Raw genomic sequence first — 22,688 nt, 5'->3', positions numbered from 1 at the left:
TAGTTGATATGAACACTCTATGCAATTCTTCAGATATTGTGTTCAATAATTAAAAGTACACAAAATGTTTAAGCCTTAATTTAGATTTCAGAAAAAGAAATTTACCTAAAATATTAGAGAAATTAGACTTTTTTTCTTAAGGCTCATCTATAGTGTTTTAAATGTTCAAAACTTTGTGTTATTGCAGAAGAATCAAGGAAAAACTGACTGTAAATGGTCAGGGTTAGTTACACTATCCAAGATGAATGAAGTGTAAAAAAAGATTTTTTCAATTAATATTCTAATCTGTTAATAGTTACAGACAGACTGAACTGTGATTTTATTCTGAAAGGCGAATATGCAAAAACATAACATTTATTGATTATATCAGTTACACCTTCTGTATTAGTCAGCTGTATTTGCTTACTTTATTGAACTAAAAAAAGTTTTTAGTGCTTTTTAATAGTTAGGACTGAAAACTGGATTTTGCTCCTTTACTGTATATCTATAACAGAACTGATTACTAAGTTGCATCAATTGCTCCTGTGCAAATCTGATAAAAAGCTCAACTACACACAGTAGTCTTTCCAGGCATAATTTGGTCTGCAGGATCCCTATTTCAGGGGCTGATGTGAAAAAGATAACCCAGATTGATTTCTGTATCCCTATTGAGTTTGCAGAGCTTGAAGTTAGGAAAAAGCATGTTTTTACTTCTGCATATACAATATGGAAATCAGATGCAGTTAAGTGCAGAACATCTATGACAATCAGAATCACTTCAAAATAGAATGATATGGCATATCTTTAAGTAGGATTGACAACAAATATTTCTTTTTCAAATTAATCTTTTCAATTAGAAAAATTCAGTTTAAAATTTTCAAAAAAGTGCCAGTCTCCCCATCAAATTATTATAATCCAGGAAAATACCTTTGACCATTGCTGTATTGTGTGATAAGAATAGATTATACTGATCCCAATCCTTCCCAGGAAATCTTTGTCTGCTTCATTATGTTGTGGATTTTTGATAACTGGTTGGAAAAAAAAGAAAAGATTGATGACTGCTATTTTTCAAATCCTCATCCAAGGCTTTTTTTTTTTTCAATGTAAGTTAAGTCTAAAGAAAATGTACATTCTAAAAGATTTTCTCAATTATGTAAAATACATTTTTGGAACATCTGGGACCAGGTGCAAGTATTTCTTATGTCTTAATACAAAAGCAAGGGTAATAAATCCATTAACATTGTTATTCATATTCTCCCATGACAATAGGACACCTTAATAAATTACGACAATATAGAACAAGTTTTTGTTTTTACAGTGAAGTCTGTGACACTGAAAGCTTACCAAAATGACCTTACTAGGGAATGAAGTCTAGTCACAGAACTGGCTTAGAATGGGTGTTAGTATGGCAAACTTCTCCATACTGTGCTACCAATCTGCCTCACCTGTATTATGGAAGTAAGTTTTTAGGGCAGAAAATCTACACTCAAGCATAGCCAACATTTGGTCTCTTTGCCAAGGCTCCCAACGTAATAGTCCAAATTCACACTTTCATATCACAAAATCAGTAAGACCTCCAAGTTACATAATTTGAGTCAAACAGCCATCAGATGGTAATTTGTGGTCAGTAACAGCCCAGGCTTCATTTGAACCAATAACCTAGAAAGATAAAAAGCTTACGGCTATCTCACTCTCCACCTTCTGAGCTATCCAGTTTTCTAGAATGAAAGTTCTGATAGGAAGTCTTATGAATAAATAAGATAGCAGGTGAAGTGGACTAAGATACTGAATTGGAAAGTATTCTTTTAATTCACAACTCTTACAAAGACCTTTATCCCTAAAGGGATTAATTCTGCAAAACACATTATTGATTCTGACAACCCCAATTTACTAGGAATGCATCCAACACTAAGGTCGCTGCTCTCAAACAAAATCTCTGACATCTCCTGTTGCTGATAGATGCAAAAAGATCGATTACAGGATTCCCCCACAACCTGAAAAGATGTGTTACTACTTTGTCCATCAAAGAACATTCATGTGCTTGAGAAGTTAGCCTGCTTAGATGACCTGTCAGGGTATTTTGTTCCTAGATACATTAATTGATATGGGTTGAATTTCTTGTTTTATCCACCAATACCAAATATACCTCAACTCTATGCACAATTGTAAGGAATGAGCTCTGTCTTGCTTGTTTGGATAGTATATTGCTGTCATATTTTCTGCCACCATCAACATTCCCATGGTGTTTGATCTGAAGTAAGGATGTCATTGTATAGATGACTACAGGATTGATAAGCCTGGACTTATAGGTTAATCTTGTTGACTACATGCACCCTCCCCACCCCAAGAGCAGAAGCAAGAGCCAGTACCCATGAGAACTTGGCTCAAAAGCCATCTCTCCATGAGCACTGGATCTGCCTGCCTCCCCACCTTTGCACTGTTGCCTCTGATAGAGGGGCAGCTGTGTGGATGGTGTGTGTGGGGGGGTAAGCTGGAGCCAATATGCACGGGAAGCCGGCCTTCCAGCAGGCTCCTTCTGCGTGCCGGCTCCACAGACCTGCCTGCATCCCCTCCTCCCCCCCCCCCCCAGTCTCCCGGCCTCTTACAGAGGGCAGGGGGAGGGGACACAGGCAGGACTGAAGCCAGTGCTGGGGGGAGCTGGCTTAAAAGCTGGATTCCCCCAATACCTCAGTGCCACCTTTCCCCCCCCCCCATGCTATGCTGTTGCCTCTATCAGAGGCAGCGGTGCTGGGGCAGGGGAGGCTACTACAAAGCAGCTTCAACTGCGGCAGGCCTGAGCTCTCCGAGGACAGCCATTTTGTGGAGCAGCCTCTGTCTAGGAGGCAGGGGGAATTTCCCAAGCTCTCTGCAGACAAGAAGCTGCTCCACTTTTCACAAAGCAGCCTCTGTCCATGGGGAGCTCAGACCCCCCATGAACAGGAGCTGCTGCCACCCCACCTGTATCAGAGGCAGCAGCATGGGGCAGCAGACAGCCAGTCTGCAAGGGAGCTGGTTTTAAACTGACTCTCCTCACAGACTGGCTCCCCCCGACACTCTGCCCTGCTGCCTCTGATACAGAGGCAGTAGTGCAGGATGGCAAGGGGCTTCCTGGAAATGGGGCCAGAAACGCACTAGCTCCCCAGCCATACCTCTCAGGACTATCGAATAGTCGTGTAACTGTTAAGATTTCACACGGTTACACGACTATTCAATTACATATCTAACATCCCTAACATGAAGCAGAAATTATTTCCATTTGGGGGCAGGAGGGAAGAAGTAGTCTAGCTCTGAGCCCCAACAGAGCTGACTGCTGGAGCCTCACTGCCCACCACTGAGAGGCTGGACGCAGGCTCCCTATAGTTCAGATGCTGCCAGAGTTCTCAGCTTCCTACTCCACATGGAGCTGTCAGACCACACATTGCCTCTCAAGTCAGTGCAAATGTTCCTGATGGGGACACGCACCACTGACAGAAAGAAGTTGTGTGAATATGAAAACTGCAGTAATTACTTGTGTAGTGTAAACCTAAGCACCACTGGTGGCAGAGAGAGATTGTTCTCAGTTTTAAGGTCCTGAAGCAGTGGAAGCACCCTGCCCTTTTACTCCATCACCCTGTTCACAGAGGGGAGGGGCAAGGGAGATGTGAGTTACTATTGCTAGCTAGAGTTTTAGGCTGCACTGGCTGGAGCACCCCATGACTACTAATATGCAGAAGATATTCAAAGATAGTGCCTTATTTCTTATCATAGGTGTGCATAATGGCACTAAGGATATGTTTTACTTATAACGCTAAAATGGCACAGACACTTGCCTACCCACTGTTGGGAGAGCTTCTCCCATCCAAGCCAGTAGTCCACATCCCCAAGACGCAGTAGCTATGTCAATGGGAGAAGCTGTCTCCTCCAGTGGTTTAGTTGACATGCCTACATTTTCCATACTGTGTAATGCAGGTATACCAAAATAAGTTTGTAGTATAGACCACGACTATTAAAGTGAAAATTGGAGAGAAAAATTTCTCAGTGAGGAAATGAAACATCAATGTTCAAGAATTGTTTGAAATGTATTTGCAATTAATATGTGTAACCCTTCTGCCAGAATATGTGTAGCACCAGCAGCAGCCAGGGCTGGGTTCAATATCCAAAGGTTCCTCTCCATCCATCCAACACAGAACTGCGTTGAGTAGTAACCTGAGATATTCGCATGCAGTAACCTGGGATATTCACACAACACCCCTGGACGTCTCTGGGAGGCAATGCTTCCATACTTGCAAACACACAGTCTGAGTGGAGAAAATAAACCTTTAATAAAAGGGGAGGGAAGTAATGTGGCATTAATTTGGGAAAACACCACAGAGTTCATAATCAAAACCATGAGTAAACTTCCCAGCTCAGGTAGGCTGGGCAATGTCTTTTTCTTCTCTGGCTATCAAGTCCCGCAATGTAGGATGTTCCCTTCACATGCCAATTTTCTGCACCCTACTCTCAGTCGCTGCCCTTGATCAGGGCAGAACAGAGTTCAGAGGTGCATCTGCAGAGTTCACCTCCCATCCTGAGTGGTGGGGTGGGGAAGGAAGAAGGCATCTCACCCACTCTTCTGGTCACTCGCCATCTACCTGCTTCCTGCTCTTGGGCACTGCTCTGCCGGCAATTTGTTGCCCCTCACTGCTGCCATTCTGCTGGCCACTCCTTATGCCTCTCCATCACCACCCTGATCATTGCATCTTCCACTGGCTTGTGGTGGATTTGGCTCTGGGCCAAACCTAGTTATTTCAGCTCTCAGTGATTTCAGCTCTTGGCCCAAAGCACAGTCTAGCCACAAGAGATTTCAGCATCCACTGGAGTAAATTTACATATAAAAGAGACTCCTTATGGAGTCTTATCTTTAACACTATCATTGAAACAGTGGGGAGAAACAGGTTGAATCAGTCTTACAGCTCACATGTGAAGGGCATGCAGCCTGCTGACTCCCTCCCCAGCTTAATCCATAGGGCTGTGGAAGACAAGCCTCTGTCCATCCAAGTGTAATTACACTGATAGGGTTTAACTGTGTTAAACCATCTGACTTTTCTGCATTCTCACAATAACTGCAAACATTGATATCTTACAATTTCTGCATTTTAGGCTTAACACAGTTTGTGACACCGCAACAGCCAAATTGGTTACAATGGGCAAAACACCATTCTAACAACTGAATATCTAGCAGGCCTAAGCAAGCTGAGAGACCTGTATTTATATAGCCACGTCCAGGATTTCTTTCCCATTCCAGCTGCCTGTAATGGAAGCATTGATTCAGACCTTGCTTACATATATATGTTGTCAATAATTTGGAGTCTCAGAATCTTTTGAACTTTTAAAACATTTAGGTTCACCTTCAAGTTTAACTGAAATTGTCCAGAAGCAAGATATACATTTTCATTAGCTAATACTACACAAGCTTCATCTTGAATCTAGCAAATAGGATAGTAATTGTGCAAGAACCCATGAAACACAGCAGTCTCTAGAAGAATCAGATTGTGTGTTAAGACTACTCAACCAATATGCACCATCTATCAAAAAATGCTCTATGGAAGATATATGTTGGACCAATTAATGAGTTGATGGTTATTCTGATAAAGGTTTTCACCAAACTGGGACCATTTTCTCTCTTTGTTGAGCATTAATGCTACTGAAACTGGAAACATGCCTGTGATGCACACTGCAAATTAACTCAACAGCCAGTCAACTAAATAAGTGCATACAGAAGTCTTTTGTGGACTGCCATTACATTTGAGTATCTGATAATTCTTGAAATTAGAAATACCCAAAAGGAAAATTTTGTATTGATAATGATTTTAACTTATACAAAATCATAGTTACATCTATGTGTTGGTCTGCTGGATATAAAGCATGCATCATGACAAGAACTCCAAACCAACTGCATATGCTTAATAAGAGAATTATGCAGTGTATTATCACCATCCTGAATTTAAATCTGTGGTGTCCAACCAATAACCACTGTAGTGGCTACTGATATAGTGAACTATCAACACACAACCATCCAATTAGCCACATGGTTCAAGCCAAATAACCACACTCAACCAGCCAAATAGCTACATGTGGCTAGTGGCTCACGTGTTGGACACCACAGATTTAAATCTTCTGAGAACCTAAATAGGACAAAAATCTCCCTGTTTTTTGGAAACAGACTCTCCCCCACCCCTTTTCCCAATACTGCTTTAGAAACTTAGAATGTCCTGCATGGAAAACTTCATCTGAACATTCCAGGGGGAAAAGTTTAGGGCAGCATGATACGGAAATAGTGTAACCTCTGAATAATTTCCAGAACATATTTGCTTTGAACTCCCAGACACATTTTAAAATTTGATGTGTGACAGATGGAAGTAACAAAAGATGTGCTAAGAACACAGGAAGTATACTTTTTTGCCTCTCTGCCTCCACACAAATAGCCTTCCTCTGGAACAATCTGTGAGGACAATCCAATAGTTACTCATGTTAGTTTTGCTACTTGTGGACCAAAAAAGGGATTGTTTAATTTTTTACAAAAAAATGATTCAGTCCCAATTCAGTGTGCATTTAAAGTATTATAGTTTCAGAAGAAAATAATATATTTTCCAGCTTAAAAACACTAATCTGTGAAATCAACTATTCCTCCTTAACTCTGAATATTCTCTGTTGAAGGCAAGAGCACCAAAGGCAAGACAGCCTTCCTACTGTAATTGATGTTATTTCTGTGTTGGTCAGAGTGACCAGGGTTTCGAACGCAATGTAGAACACTATTTGTACAACACTAAGGCTGCTCAGCAGCAGCTGTATTTAGAAGAGGTGGTTACTCACTTTGATAGTAACTGACTTTCTTCAAGATGAGAGTCCCTGTGGGTGCTCCACATTAGATCAGTGTGCTGCCGCCAAGCCCTACATAGGAGATTTCAGAGCAGTATCCCTGGGGCCATTCAGGAGCATATCTGCACCCACATACTCCTAAGTGTCAGGCATCGCACATACATGAGCACCCCCTCTGCCCCACTCAGTTTCTTCTCTACCCTCAAAGAACATCAGTTACTATCAAGGTGAATAACCTCCTCTTCTTTTTCAAGAGATGTTCCCGTAGGTGCTCCATATTAGGTGACTACAAAGCTATTTCTGGCTAGGGAGGTAGGGATTTCAGATCTGGCAGAAATGCGGTGGAAAGGACTGCCTTTGAGAGTTCCAGGTTGGATGGCACAACTCAGCACACATGGCCATGACTTCTAATATATTCATAATTTCCAATACTTCAAGTCCCATGGGCTTCAGTTCCCATGGATGCAAAAGAGCAACAGCATGGAGTGTCTGAGAGATTTTGGACTTCATCAAGGTGGTGTAGGGAGAGGAATCCATTCTCTCTGAGCTCTGAACTAACAGAAGAAACATGGACATTTACTCAAAGATCGCAAACTGCTTGATGGCCAAAGGATATTCCAGGGACGCCCAGAAGTGCAGAGTCAAAACAACGGAGCTGAGGCAGTCCTACCACAAGGCAAAGGAGGTGAACGGAAAGTCTGGTGCTTTACCACAAACATGCCGGCTCTATGAACAGCTGGGTGTGATTCTGGAGGAGGAGTCAACCACTTTCACAAGCCTGACTGGAATCCAGCCAAGACACTCCTGGCATCAGTATGGAGAACAGTGTTGTGGCAGTGGAGAAGGAGAATGGCTAGCCACAGATGGACGAGAGTCTAGAACTTTTTCATCACATTGAAGCCAGTCCCCTCTTCCCAGGACATTACCCCAATGAGCACCAGTTCTGGGGAGGACATTTCTTGTGAGTTCACAATTCTATTCTTACTACAAGTGGGTTAAAGCAGCTGGGTATGATGTGTACTGTGCTTTGTGCCTACAGAGCATGGGGGGGGGGGAGGGAGGGAGAGGCAAAAATGCTTGATAATGTGCCTGCACATGAAGTAGGAATCTTCCCTGCATGTCTCCATTACGAAGTCAGATAGGAAATCTTTGATCTTGCTCACAAGGCTTCTGGGGAGGCCAGCCTTATTCTTTCCTCCACAGTAGGACACCTTCCCATACCAAACCACCAGTAAGTGGTCTGGTGTCGATGAACCACAAAACACTGCATCATAAGGCCCAGGTTTCTGGCCACATTCAGTCAGCATCTGCTCCCTATCACTATGTGATTCAGAGAAGACAGATATCTTGCATGGCAACCTGGATGAGGAAGGAGGGGAAGCTATTAGCTGTTGCCTCTGCTGCTAGCATTGCTTCAGCCTCTGGCAACCCCTCCCTCCCTCCTGGTGCATAGCCGGACCTGTCCCCCCATTCCACCTGCAGGCTCCTACCCTGAAAGGCCCTTTACCATGCCTGCCTGCCGGCCTCTAAACTGCATGAGTCCAGATGCTCCCTTGGGAGCTCTATGTACATGCGGTACAGCGGCCACTTTAAAGCAAAACTTTGGCTTTGCACAGAACACATTTTCATTGGCTTTACAGTAACCTTCACTGAATATTAACAGATTAGGGTTAGGCTTAACACAATGTATCTCTTGTAACGTGTGCCCTTATAAATTTTCGTTACAGCAGGAACAGCAGCTGGCTTGCTGTGTACTTCCCTGGATCTAGCAGCTGTCCACCCAGCGTAGATCTGGAGGCAAAAACGGACAAGGGAACATATGTTCAAGGAGCAAATGGATTGCATGAATACGCTCATTGAGGATATGCAGACAGAGCGCCAGGAGAGGATCACAGAATGCCAAGAGAGGAAAGTGTGGAGGGAACTGCAGGCAAGGCAACAGGAGAGTCTCTTTGCCTCCCTGACGACAGTGATGGAGCACCTGGCTGCATTCCTGGAGAAGGCCTCCTCCCAGAACTCTGGCCACCCCAAGCAGAATAACTTTCCCTCCTTCCCCAGCTTCATAACATCCATTCCCAGGGTCTCCAAGACATGGGGGGGGGCGGGGGGGAGGGCGGGAACTCAAGAGTAGCCTTAACCTTCAGGACCTCGGGAGGCAAAAGGCTATCCTCCTCATGTTTCTGAGCTGCCCGCCTTTTGGGTTCCCACCATATACTTCTTTTATTTCCTGGCTGTTTTCCCTAAATAAAGACACATGATCTCTGAACAACAGTCTCTTTATTGCTTGTACTACAGGGGTGGGGTGGGGGATTACAGGCAACAGTGAATGTCAGGGACACCTTGTTGTGAGCAATGTGTATAAGTCTCAAAACTGCCCGTTCATGAAACTGTCCTTCAAAGCCTCTCTAATTTGCACTGCCTCATGCTGTGCTCTCCTTATTGCCCTGGTGTCTGGCTGCACAAACTGTCTGCCTAGGTGCTCTGTCTCAGCCCAGTCCCTCCTCTTCCCGCCAGATAACTTTCCCCATTGCTCTTGCAATGATTTTGGAGCACATAGAAGGCTGACATCATAAAGGGAATGTTGAGTTTGCTGAGCTCCAGCCTAGTCTGAGCCTGTAGTTGAACCACTCTTTACTGGGGTCCGGACTGCCTGCCTACAGCTTCATGAGCCCCGGGAACAAGGGGTAGGCTGGGTCGCCAAGGATCACTATTGGCATTTCCACCTCTCTGATTCTGATTTTCCAGTCTGGGGAAAAAAGTTACAATGTGCATCTTTCTGAAGAGACAGAAGTTCCTAAAGATGTGAGAGTCATGCACCTTTCCTGACTGTCCCACGCTGATGTCAGTGAAATGGCCCTTGTGATCCACCAGTGCCTACAGCACCATGGAGAAGTACCCCCTGACATTTATATATTCCTTGGCAAATTGGTCAGGGGCCAAGATTGGGATGGGCGTTCTGCTTATCGTCCCCTGCAGTTAGGGAACTCCATTGTGGCAAAGCCATTCAATATGCTAGCCACATTTCCCAGAGTCACAACCCTCCAAAGCAGAATGGTATTGATCGCCTTCACTACTTGTATAAAACAGCCCCCACTGTAGAATTCTCCACTCCAAATTGATTCTCAATTGACCAGTAGCTGTCTGGGGTTGCAAGCTTCCAGAGGGCTATTGACACATGCTTCTCCATGGTCAGAGTGCATCTCATTCAGGTATTCTGATGATTCAGGGCAGGGGAAAGCCATTCACAAAGTTCCAAGAAAGTGACTTTGCGCATTCGGAAGTTTTGCAACCACTGTAGATTGTCCCATATCTGTATCACAATGTGGTCTCACTAGTCTGTGCTTGTTTCATAGCACCAGAACTGGTGTTGCACTGTGTCCACAGGATTGAATGTCAAGCTGTGCTTGCATCAGCACAAGGGCTTGTGTGAACAGCGGTGCCATGCCAACCCGAGATTCATCATCCTCTTCCTGCTGGAGCGACATGTGTATGCTCTCATAGTACTGCACCATTAGGCAGACATCAGCATCATTATGGTTTGATGCAAAATGGGATTCATACTCATGCTGCTGTGGCATCTGAGCCTGCAATCAGGGCAAAAAAGGGCGCGAAAAGACTGCTTCGTGCTGATCTCAAGCAAGGGTGCATGGACTAGATGAGTGCATTACAGGACACATATTACATGAACCTGTATCCACCCGCTGCAATTTTTGGTCCCAACAGGCACTGGAAGCATAACCCAGAATGTAAAGCTATCCACAGCACATTGCTCTCTGAGTCTATGGAAGGTTCCCTAATGAGGACACAGTACTTCAGACTATATTGAATTCTTCCCCCAAGTGAGGACATGGACCTTCGACTCGCAAAATCGGGTGACCAGAAAATTGACCATAAGAGATTCGACCTTATCTTGTAATGTAGACATGGCCTAAATTACAATAGGATTTCATCCCAAAAGGAGTTGTTATATTGGATTAGAGAACTTGATAATTCCCTGTTCTTGTTTGCAAGACTGTAAGCCCTTCAAAGCTGGGATCCTGTTTTCTTTTTTGTTTGTGTTGTACCTACCACAGAGGGGCTCTTATCCTGAGATCTTAGGAAGCTCTCATCATAAAAAATTTCAATCTCATTGTATTTTCTTTAAGTACAGGAGACATTCTTGCTCCTGTTTTCTCACTGGCTGCAGAGATCATAAGTAACTCGGGCTGAAAATGCATAGTTAAAAATAAAGCAGTTTGAGGAAACTATGAGAATTTGCTTGCTTTCTGGGAAATGAAATAAGAGTATAGGAACCCTTAGTGTTAAGGCCAGTTCTTTTTTAGACACCTTTTTTGAATGAAAAGGATTCTGGCTAGGACAGATGTTCATATTACTTTTTTCAAGACGGCTGAAAACACAAGCAGTGAAATGCTGCACAGTGACATAGACCTAGCAATATAAAACACAATATATACCAAGAACTTTTATATAAATAATTTAAAGAGCAAGGGAAGTGGAGAAGAAAGGGGACATACTGTGCTCTGTCAGTTTGAACAACTGTGGAGTCTGTTTCAGGGGTTGAAATTCTTTAAACCATCTCACATTGCATGCTACTACAAAATGTGTTTTCCTCCTCAATTAATAGTGTTTATGCATACATCATATTACATTGCTGCTCCAGAAACACTAATAATTTAAATTTCTGGGTTCAATTTAAGGTGTTTGCTTTTCTCACAGAAGTCCTCAATGGTTTGGTCATGTTATGTTCACTTAGGAGCCTACACCTGCTTCTCCTTGTGTCATTACCCACAATGGAGGAAAGCTGTTGGGTCTCACATTTGTTTATCTAGAGCATTCTCAGTGGAGGGCTCTCAACTCTGAAGTATGTTTCTCTTCTTGGCCTGTTTCAAGCAAAGTTTGAATCTTTTAGGACCAACAGATGTTCTCTGATTTTTTTTTTCTGGCTACTCTTGGGCATGTTTACTTAATGTTATTTTACACATAGCAAGAAGAATTTTGATTAGTGCACAATGTACATTTAAATAAATAAACAAGGTCAAGAGAATGGTAGTGTTACAATTCAGCACATAATTCCAGTTTTCTTCTTATACCTGTTCAGTGTAGAGAATGAATGTTAAAGTGTCAAATGCAATATATAAATTTTACTTATTATTTTACCTGCTTCAGCAAATTCACAAAAAGGAACTCCTGGTCTCTCTTCCTTGGAGTCTCTTGTTAGTATGTCAGCAATACGTAACGTCAATTTCTGAAGGTCACCAAAATTTTCACATCCTAGTCTCATATTAACATACAAAGTTCCCAATTTGGCCCAGTCACTTTTTTCTTTACAGTGCTGTTAAAGTCAAATAATAAATGTAAATAAGCTTGCTAAAGAACACCACATAGTTATCATTATGTATTATAACTTGAATGGTACAACTAGCAGGAACTATTAGGTGCTCAAAATCCACTTTGTACAAATTCTCCTCTTATATTCTCAAATGAATATTATAACCTTCTGAACATCTCTCTCAATGATCTCTCAACCAGCTTATAGTAAGTTGTTTTACTGCTCTTATTTTGTCTAGGTCAGATAAGAAAATTAATTCTAACTTCAATTTAAATACATTAATTCTTGTAACATCTGACTAGTCGCAAGTCATCCCCCTTTGTATTATTTTAAATGTTCATACTGTTTAATGTAATTTCTTCACAAATCTATTAGTATTTCCTCATAAATAATATCTTCCAATCCTGTTTTCTTTGTTGTTATTCTTCGTTGTTATTCTTCATGCTGTTTTATTACCAATCTTGTTTCAGTGAAAAATCCTTAACTGAAATAAAATGAGGTTCCTAACACTACTGGCAAAGAAACATTAATAGTATTACTAGGGGGCTATGCCGCCCTGTTTGCTACGCTCGCCAACCCCTCTCGAGGGCGTAGGTAAACCCAAGCTCTCCCCATGGCCACATGGGAAGGCCAGGCTATGGCTGTGCCAGCCTGGACCCCTTCTCCCTTCCGCACATCCCTGCCGTGCCAGCCCGGTCCCTTGCTCCTTCCCTGCCATCAGCCTGGACCCCTTCTCCCTCTGCCCGAAGCCCTCCTCCCCCTGCAGCCTAACCCTCTTCCCTTCCCCCAGCTGATGCTGTGGCTCAGCTCTCTCCCACTGGCGGCTGAGGGCTGGGCTGGGCCAAAACCGCAGCCGGGCCTAGCTCTCTCCACAAGACCACTGGGGGATTGGGCTGGGACAAAGCCGTGCTGTGGCCAGGCCCAGCTCTCTCCCCATAGCTGCCAGGTAGGGAGTTGGGCCAGGCTGAAGCCGCGGTACAGCCAGGCCCAGTTCTCCCCCTGCCAGCCTCGGAGAGTTGGGCTGGGCTGGGCTGAAGCTGTGGCCAGGCCTGGCTCTCTCCCCAGCCTCTGGGGGCTTGGTCCAGGCTGAGGCCAGCCCTAGCTTCTCCACTCCCAGCTGCCAAAGAGAGCCAAGGCCTCTCTCCAGGCCCCATACTCTCCTCCTGGCCACCAAGCACAGGGAAGAGGAGAGCAGGGTGGCAGAGCAGCCTAGAACTGGGAAAGAGGAGGGGGAAAGGAGGGAAGAAGCAGGAGGGATGCAAAGTGACGTGATGACCTCACTCTGTCATTCTGCAGGAAAAGTTTTACACACACATCCCCCCTCAGGAGGCACATACCAGGTATTTTGTTATAGTCTCATATTGCAAGTTTCTATAATCTGCTTTCCATGTCTGCTATGCATGTTCAACTTATTCAAATATTTTTCTACAATATTTCTATCACGTTATCTCATTTTATATTTTTATTTAACATTGACACTTTCCAAATGTATACTATTAGAGTTGTTTATCAAACCAGCCCATCAAAATTTAAGTCTTTATTTTTCTTGTATAGCAAGCACAGTACATGTCACATGGAAGTTTCTGTATCATCTGAAAATTTGATCAAACAGCTTCACAAACTAGATACATTTATAAACAATATTTAATATCATTTCCCATAACATGCTTTCTTAAGCTCTGTTCTACTCTGAAATGTGACTTTAAAAGCGGCATTGTGTGGTTTCATGTTTAGTGAGTCTCAATTTTCATACTGCATTTACTCAGTTTTTCAAGTAAAGAGTTTCTGGAGTAATAATTTAACTTGAAAATTGAGTGAATGTCATTTAGAAAGAATTGATAAATAACAAACCTGTTGATGTATATGTGTTTAAACAAACACACTTTTCAGAGAATGATTACACTTATCTATCAGTTCTGATGCATTTACTGCCTTCTTAATGAGACTAGGTCTACAGTAGGAAATTAGGTCAGTAGAGCTATGTGTAAAAAAATCTGTACGCAGTTAAACTGACCTAATTTCTGGCATATGGCAGTGCTAGGTCAACAGACAAATTCTCCTGCCAATCCAGCTACTGCCTTTTAGGCCGATGTGAAAAGCCCACCCGTTGGCATAGGCATTGTCTTCACTGAAGTGTTACGAAAGTGTAGCTGTAGTGGTGCAGCTCTGCCATTGTAACGATTTATGTGTAGATAAGCTCTAGAGATAGGACTGAAAGAGCAATATGGTTAGTTGAAATTAAAAACCAGACTATAACTACATAAACTGGAATGTAGCTGCCTCTTCAAATGGTTAACTATACCATTTCCTATTTGAAATACAGGAATACAGGCAGTCCCTGAGTTACACGGATCCGACTTATGTCGGATCTGTACTTACAAACGGGGCTTTTCTCGCCCTGGAGGACGCGGGCGGCGGGACTGCCCAGACGCGCCGCGGTCCCGCCGCCCGCGTCCTTCGGGGCAAGAAAAGCTGCTCCGCGTCTCCCTGGTCTGCTGGGGAGAGAGGGGGCGCAGCTAGTGCGCCCCCCTCCCCAGCAGACCAGGCTTTTCTCGCGGACGCCTGTGGTAGAGCAGCTGGGGCGCTGCCGGTTGGTCCTGCAGCGCTGCTCCTCGGCGCGACTTGACCAACCCGGCACCACCCCAGCTGCTCTGCCCCAGGCGTCCTGATTCAGCCGCTGCTGGTCAGTTTCAGCAGCGGCTGAATCAGGACGCCTGGGGCAGAGCAGCTGGGGTGCTGCTGGGTTGGTCCAGTAGCGCCGAGGAGCGGCGCTACTGGAGCAACCCAGCAGCACCCCAGCTGCTCTGCCTCAGGCGTCCCCAAGTCAGCCACTGCTGAAACTGACCTGCGGCTGACTACAGGAAGCCCAAGGCAGAGTTGCTCTGCCCCGGGCTTCCTGGAATCAGCCGCTGATCAGTTTCAGCAGCAGCTGACGTGGGGACGCCTGAGGCAGAGCAGCTGGGGTGCTGCCGGGTTGGTCCCTGCAGCGCAGAGGTGCAGCGCTGCGGGGACCTACCCGGCAGTGCCCCAGCTGCTCTGTCACAGGCGTCCAGATTCAGCTGCTGTTGAAACTGATCAGCGGCTGATTCCAGGAAGCCCAGGACAGAGAAACTCTGCCTCGGGCTTCCTGTAGTCAATCGCTGGTCAGTTTCAGTAGCGGCTGAATCTGGACGCCAGTTCCGACTTAAGTACAAATTCAACTTAAGAACAAACCTACAGTCCCTATCTTGTACGTAACCTGGGGACTGCCTGTAAAGCAATGGTGCTTGTTCCCACAACTGAAAGTGTTGTTCTTGACTCTCTGCAGTTAGCCTTATTATGCACAGATAGAATGATCACTTTTTCAACAAGAGATTATCATTTATTATTCCTGTCAATGTCCTAGTTCTGAATATTGCTCAAAATACATATATCTTGCATTATTTTTACTTTCACTGGCTTTCAAAACCAACAGATTTATATCTACTTTCTACATACATGATATATGCTTGAACTCAGAGAGGGCAATTATGCTCCTAACCAGAACCAATATTCAAAATCAATGCCCCTATCAGTTTTAACATTAAATTATCAATGTTTTAGTATTTTAATATTACCATAACCTTTTAATATAACCAAAAGTACACTGTGAAAATAAATTAGCGCCTGACATATGAAACTTCAAATTAATCAGATCATAAATACAGGCAGTCCCCGACTTACGCGGATCCGACTTATGTCGGATCCGCAGTTACAAACGGGGCTGCCCCAGACTACACGGACTGCGGGACCTCGTGGTCCTGCCGCCCGTGTACTCTGGGGCTTTGCTCTGCGTCTCCCTGGTCTGCAGACCAGGAAGACGCAGAGCAAAGCCGCGGAGGGGCTCGGGCAGTGAGGCAGCCCCGCTGCCCGAGCTTCCCCCACCCCCCACCCGCGCGGCTTTGCAAAGCGCGGGGAAGCCGGCAGCGGAGCAGTCCAGGCGCGCCTGGGGTGCCCCGCTGCCCTCCCCCCCCCTCCCCCCGCGGCTTTGCAAAGCCGCGGGGGGGCTCGGGCAGCGAGGCACCCCAGGCGCGCCTGGACTGCCCCGCCGCCGGCTTCCCCACGCTTTGCAAAGCCGCGGGGGGGCTCGGGCAGCGGGGCACCCCAGGCGCACCTGGGCTGCTCCGCTGCCGGCGTCCTCAGAGGCGCTCCCCGTCTCCCTGGTCTGCTGGTCTCCAGCAGACCAGGGAGACGGGGAGCAAAGCCGCGGAGGACCCAGGCGGCGGGACTGCGGTGCATCTCAGTCCACCGCCCGAGTCTTCCTGGTCTGCTGGGGTGGGGGGGGGGGGGGGCGCACAGCTAGTACCCCCCCCCCCCAGCAGACTAGGCTTTTTCCGGACGCCTGTGGCAGAGCAGCTGGGGTGCTGCCGGTTGGTCCCGCAGCGCCGCTCTGGGCGCTACTGGTGCAACCCAGCAGCACCCCAGCTGCTCTGGTCCTGATTCAGCCGCTGCTGGTCAGTTTCAGCAGCGGCTGAATCAGGACACCTGGGGCAGAGCAGATGGGGTGCTGCTGGGTTGCTCCAGTAGTCCCGAGGAGCAGCGCTACTGGAGCAACCCAGCAGCACCCCAGCTGCTCTGCCCCAGGCGTCCCCAAGTCAGCTTCTGCTGAAACTGACCAGCGCTGACTACAGGAAGCCTGAGGCAGAGTTGCTCTGCCCCAGGCTTCCTGGAATCAGCTGCTGATCAGTTTCAGCAGCAGCTGACTTGGGGACGCTTGGGGTTCTTAAGTTGATTCTGTTTGTAAGTCAGAACTGGCGGTCAGTTTCAGCAGCGGCTGAATCTGGACGCCAGTTCCGACTTACATACAGATTCAACTTAAGAACAAACCTACAGTCCCTATCTTGTACGTAACCCGGGACTGCCTGTACTGATTTGTTGCCATGTCCAAAAGCAATTACATTACCATTCTCCATTCCTAATACAAACTAAATACATATATTGTGCTTATATGATGCATAACCCATATGAAAAACCTGGTTTCCTACTAGAGAAATATACCATACTGTGTGCCACACAGCATTCTTATGTTGTCATTTATCTATTACAGCACTTTTACTAATCTAGGTAGGACCTTTTTACCATTTTTTAAAATTAAAGAATGCTAACATAATGATTACTATTTATAATAGAGAAGGAAAGGAAGTTTGATAGAAAAATCATAATCAGGCACAAATTTAGTTAATTGGAAAAGTTTTCAAATCCTCACTTATGACTAAATGACTAGTATAAAAGGTCCCAGTCATTGTCGTTCTGAATGTATGGATTTGTTGTGGCATTTCTAACCCATCGTGGTAAGCACCATTTTTAAGGTGCTTAACACTGGTATTCAAGTACTTTTTAATTCTAGGATCTAGATAGCAGATATTTAAAGATTATGGACTAATTTTTAGTTAAGAGATCTGCTTTCTGGTACAAGAATTAGGTGTTCCCCATAGGTATTTTGCATCCTCATCTTTTCCTCCCACCTTATTTTTCCTTTCATGAGAACTGCAAGATTCTTCCAACAATGAAAAAATATTTTTGTAAATGTACATCTCAAATCATTGTTTAAACATGGTTAGACTCTAGGATTCATCTTGATCTTTGGCAGCACGTAGTACTATAGTTTAGGGCCTTCTATTCTGAATGCTCTGCCTTATGGTTGTGACTACTTTCTTCCACTATTTGATCTGAGGAAGTGGGTCTGGCCCACGAAAGCTCATCATCTAATAAACCATCTTGTTAGTCTTTAAAGTGCTACATTGTCCTGCATTTTGCTTCAACTACCCCAGACTAACACGGCTACATTTCTATCATTATAGTAGGTGGGTTTTCTACCTTGGCCACACACACATTCTCCACCTCCAATAAATGTAATCTCTTAGTGCAGTGGATCCCAACCACTGGTCCATGGACCTGGCTGCTGGGTCATAGCAGCTGCTGAAGCTTAAGCCAGCTGTTCATGGTAACTGGCAGCAGTGGTGACTGATTTTGCCCAATGGCGGTGCTGAGTCTAAGGAGGCAGCAGGAGGAAGTGGAGCAGGAGATGCCTCCTTCTCCCTCCCACCCAGGTAAGATGGCAGCCCAGCCAAGGCTCCACACTCTGCCCCCTCCACCCATGGGAGCGAGAGACACTTGGGGAGGGAGGGGTGCGAATGGCTGCTCCCCCTGCCAATGCGGCAGTAACGGCTATGCTCCATAAAGGGGCAGCCTTGCTTTGGGCAGTGCAGGGGTGGGGGCAAAAGGGTGGTGGGTGAGGCTGTGGTGGGCTCATGGGGCAAGAGGGTGTTGGCATGGGCTGTAGGGGTGTCATGAAAAGGAGCTGCCATGGAGAGTCTGACTTACTTGAAGAACGAGGAACGGGTTAAGCGGAGAAGCTAAATGAATTCTTTGCTTCAGTCTTCATAGCTGAGGATATTGGGGAGATTCCCAAACCTGAGCAATTCTTTTAAGGTGACAAATCTGAGGAATTGTCCCAGATGGAGGTGCTATTAGAAGAGGTTTTGGAATAAACTGATTAACTTAACAGTGACAAGTCACCGGGACTGGATGGCATTCACCCAAGAGTTCTGAAAGAACTCAAATGGGAAATTGCAGAACTATTAACTGTGGTGTGTAATCTATCCTTTAAATCAGCTTCCGTACCTAATGATTGGAAGACAACTAACATGACACCAATATTTTAAAAGGGCTCTAGAGGTGATCCTGGCAATTACAGATCAGTAAGTCTAATGTCAGTCCCAGACAAATTAGTTGAAACTATAGTAAAGAATAAAATTATCAGACACATGGATGAATATAATTTATTGGGGGAAAGTCAACATGGTTTCTATAAAGGGAAATCATGCCTTACTAATCTGCTAGAGTTCTTTGAGGGGGTCAACAAATATGTGGACAAAGGGGAACCAGTGGATATAATATACTTTGATTTCCAGAAAGCCTTTAACAAAGTCCCTCACCAAAGGATCTTACGTAAAGTACGTTATCACGGGATAAGAGGGAAGGTCCTTTTGTGGACTGATAACTGGTTAAAAGACAAGAAACAAAGGGTAGGAATGGTAAGTTTTCCGAGTGGAGAGAGGTAACTAGTCCAAGGGTCTATCCTGGGACCCATTCTATTCAACTTATTTATAAATCATAGAATCATAGAATCATAGAATAATAGGACTGGAAGGGACCATCGAGTCCAGCCCCCACCCTCAAGGCAGGATCAAGCTCTGTCTACACCATCCCTGACAGATGTCTATCTAACCTGTTCTTAAATCTCCAGAGAGGGAGATTCCACCACCTCCCTTGGCAATTTATTCCAATATTTGACCACCCTGACAGTTAGGAATTTTTTCCTAATGTCCAATCTAAACCTCCCCTGCTGCACTTTAAGCCCATTACTCCTTGTCCTGTCCTCAGAAACCAAGAGGAACAAATTTTTGCCTTCCTCCTTGTGACACCCTTTTAGGTATTTGAAAACCGCTATCATGTCCCCCCTTAATCTTCTTTTTTCCAAACTAAACAAGCCCAGTTCATGAAGCCTGGCTTCATAGGTCATGTTCTCTAAACCTTTAATCATTCTTGTCGCTCTTCTCTGCACCCTTTCCAATTTCTCCACATCTTTCTTGAATGATCTAGAGAAAGGGATGAACAGTGAGGTGGCAAAATTTGCAGATGATACCAAATTGCTCAAGATAGCTAAGACCAAAGCAGACTGAAGAGCTTCAAAATGATTCCACCATACTAAGTGATTGGGCAACAAAATGGCAAATGAAATGTAATGCTGATAAATGCAAAGTAATGCATACTGGAAAACATAATCCCAACTATAGATACAATATGAGGAGGACTAATTTGGCTACAACTACTCAAGTGAGAGATCTTGGAGTCACTGTGGATGGGTCTCTGAAAACATCCACTCAGTGTGCAGCGGCAGTCAGAAAAGCAAATAGACTGTTAAGAGTAATTAAAAAAAGGGATAGACAATAAGACAGAAAATATCTTATTGCTTCTATATAAAACCATGGTATGCCCACATCTTGAATACTGTGTGAAGATGTGGTCGCCTCATCTCAAAAAAGACATATTGACTTTGGAAAAGGTTCAGAAAAGGGCAACAAAAATGATTAGGGGTTTGGAACAGGTCCCATATGGAGAGAGATTAAAAAGACTTGGACTTTTCAGCTTACAAAAGGGGAGACTAAGGGGAGGAGGGAATACGATAGAGGTCTATAAAATCATGACTAGTATGGAAAAAGTGAATAAGGAAAAGTTATTTACTTATTCCCATAATACAAAAATTAGGGGTCACCAAATGAAATTAATAGGCAGCAAGTTTAAAACAAACAAAAGGAAGTTCTTCTTTACTCAGTGCACAGTCAACCTGTGGAATTCCTTTCCAGAGGATGCGGTGAAGGCTAGAACTTTAAAAGGGTTCAAAAAAGAGCTAGAGAGATTCATGGAGGTTAGGTCCATCAATGGCTATTAGCCAGGACCGGTAGGAATGGTATCCCTAGCCTCTGTTTCTCTGGAAGTGGGTGACAGGAGAAGGATCATGTGAGGATTACCTGTTGTGATCCCTCCCTCCCTCTGGAGTATCTGATATTGGCCACTGTCGGCTGACAGGATTCTGGGCTAGATGGACCTTTGGTCTGACCCAGTATGGCCGTTCTTATGTTCTTAAGCAACTGGAGATGCACCCAAGGGAGGGTATTAGGGCATTTATCCAATGAAATGCAGATAGGATTTTTTTCTCTCTCTTCTTTTGTTTGGAGTGAGAGCAGTTTCTCTCAGGTATGAGATCGGCTCTCCCAAGAACAGACCTCTTGAAATGTGTTGGCATGGAAAAGTTTAGATAGCCCATCACATTTTATTGTTTTCTTTGTTTGGGGGCTTGGAAATCATGTCTGAGCTGGTTAATTGTTTTTCTCTTTGTAATTAAGGATTACCACTGAGGGGTTTCCCCTGAGTCTATTTCACTCCATGGCTTTTTAACAGCCAGTCACTTACTATGCTTGTAACAATAGTTTTGTTTTTGATAATAAAAGTGTTTTCCTGTTTTGCTTTGACTGGCAGGTAGCTACTGGTTGATTCTTGTGTCCTTATGCCTACGTGGCTGATTATCCAGGAGGAGAAGTGCCCATTGTTCTGTGCGGATTCCCTCTGTTTGTTTTCACCAACTCCAAGCAAAATGGAAGTTGGAGTAAGGGGGAAGAGCTTTGCCTTAGGGAGAGGATTCCCAAGTGATCTCTTCCTTGGAAAAAGTTTTTTTTTAAATATACTTTTTGTTACTCCCTTGGGTGGTGGCAGTGTTTCCTTTTGGGTTTCAGGGAAACTGGGACCAGACAAGTTTGTCTCTGGGGAGTTAAAGAGGCAGGTTCTTACAGAGTTTATTGTTAACTGCCCCACCCCTCATCTCTACACTTGTTGTGTCAGGTTGGGGAATTGAGCTCTCACAAGGGGTCAGAGTTTAAAGTGTCAAAAGGTGTTTGGAGAGCAAGGGGCTGAGCTGGGCCTAGGTGGACCGGCAACATATTTTTTGCATGTTCATTATTTGCATATATTTCATGTAAATAATGAAGCTGCAAACATTCAAATAAAATGTTTCCAGTCCACCAAAAGTTTGTGAATGGGTTTGCTGGTCCATGGTACGTAAAAGGTTGGGAACCACTGTCTTAATGGGTCACCCACCATAAAGAAACTGTCTGTAAGAGACCAAAGAGTCTTAAAAATTAGAACCACAATCTTGAATTGAACCTGAAGTTAAGTAGGGAGCAAATGGGACAATGGCATTTGGTTTCACTGGTCTTCCTCTACAGGAGGCAGACAGCTGTATATTGTATGAATCAAAACTTTTAAGTGACCTTCTTCTTTAGCCCAAAGTAAAGCAAGTCAGAGTACTCAAATTGGGAGATGAAAAAGTGAAGCACAACTTACTGGTCTCCACCTCAGAGCAATGGGCACAACCTATTGCCCAGCGGAAGAGGGAAGCCATTTTTTTTTTACTGTTGCTGTTCGTGTGTGTGTCTGGGAGCACTGATAAATCCACCACAGCATTATTTTGATAACTGGTGTGCAAAACCTCAATAGCGGATGGGGAAAGAGATCTCACAGAGAAAAACACCGAAAAGAAGAGACAGATTGAGCTTTGAGAAAACTCTTGGAAAAGTGAAGCAGTTACCATTCACAATTCTTTTTAGCTATATTAGACAGGAATGACTTAGTCCTGCTTGGTACTTCATCATCTATTCCAGCTACCTTATATAGGCGAGGCCATTCCAAACAATGCTGTAAAATCAGCAGCTGCCCTGCCCTACCTCATCTGATGTTGGCTGAAATGCTTGTACAGTAAGTACTCTCAATTCTCCTGATCAGTATAAAGGTGCTTCATGCTGATTAAGTGCTACAGAGTATCAGTAACTTGAGCCCCTCAAAACAGAAGAGATTCTGATTCTTCATGAAATCAGCTGACTAAAGGTTCTTTCCTCCTATTTAACAAGAAACCTCTCTCTACTATTTTCTTAAATTCTTGCTCAAATGCACACTAAATTTGGGGACA

The 22,688-nt window shown here is 44.4% G+C and overlaps 1 protein-coding gene across 6 annotated transcripts in view; it reads right to left on the bottom strand.

The window, feature by feature from the left end:
• The window catches only part of TOPAZ1 (testis and ovary specific TOPAZ 1), a 130,275-nt gene that overhangs the window by 38,230 nt on the left and 69,357 nt on the right, over positions 1 to 22,688 (bottom strand). For all 6 annotated transcript variants that reach the window (XM_025190288.3, XM_025190286.3, XM_025190283.3 and 3 more), the window contains 2 exons: positions 11,974 to 12,148; positions 907 to 1,007 (listed from right to left, as the gene is read on the bottom strand). In XM_025190288.3, the coding sequence (XP_025046073.3) occupies positions 907 to 1,007; positions 11,974 to 12,148 (276 nt within the window). The remainder of the gene's footprint in view (positions 1 to 906; positions 1,008 to 11,973; positions 12,149 to 22,688) is intronic.

This window comes from Pelodiscus sinensis, chromosome 2 (genome assembly GCF_052426305.1).
Source record: "Pelodiscus sinensis isolate ZL-2025 chromosome 2, ASM5242630v1, whole genome shotgun sequence".
Classification (NCBI taxonomy): Eukaryota; Metazoa; Chordata; order Testudines; family Trionychidae; genus Pelodiscus; species Pelodiscus sinensis.
This window is presented reverse-complemented; position numbering and strand designations above follow the sequence as displayed.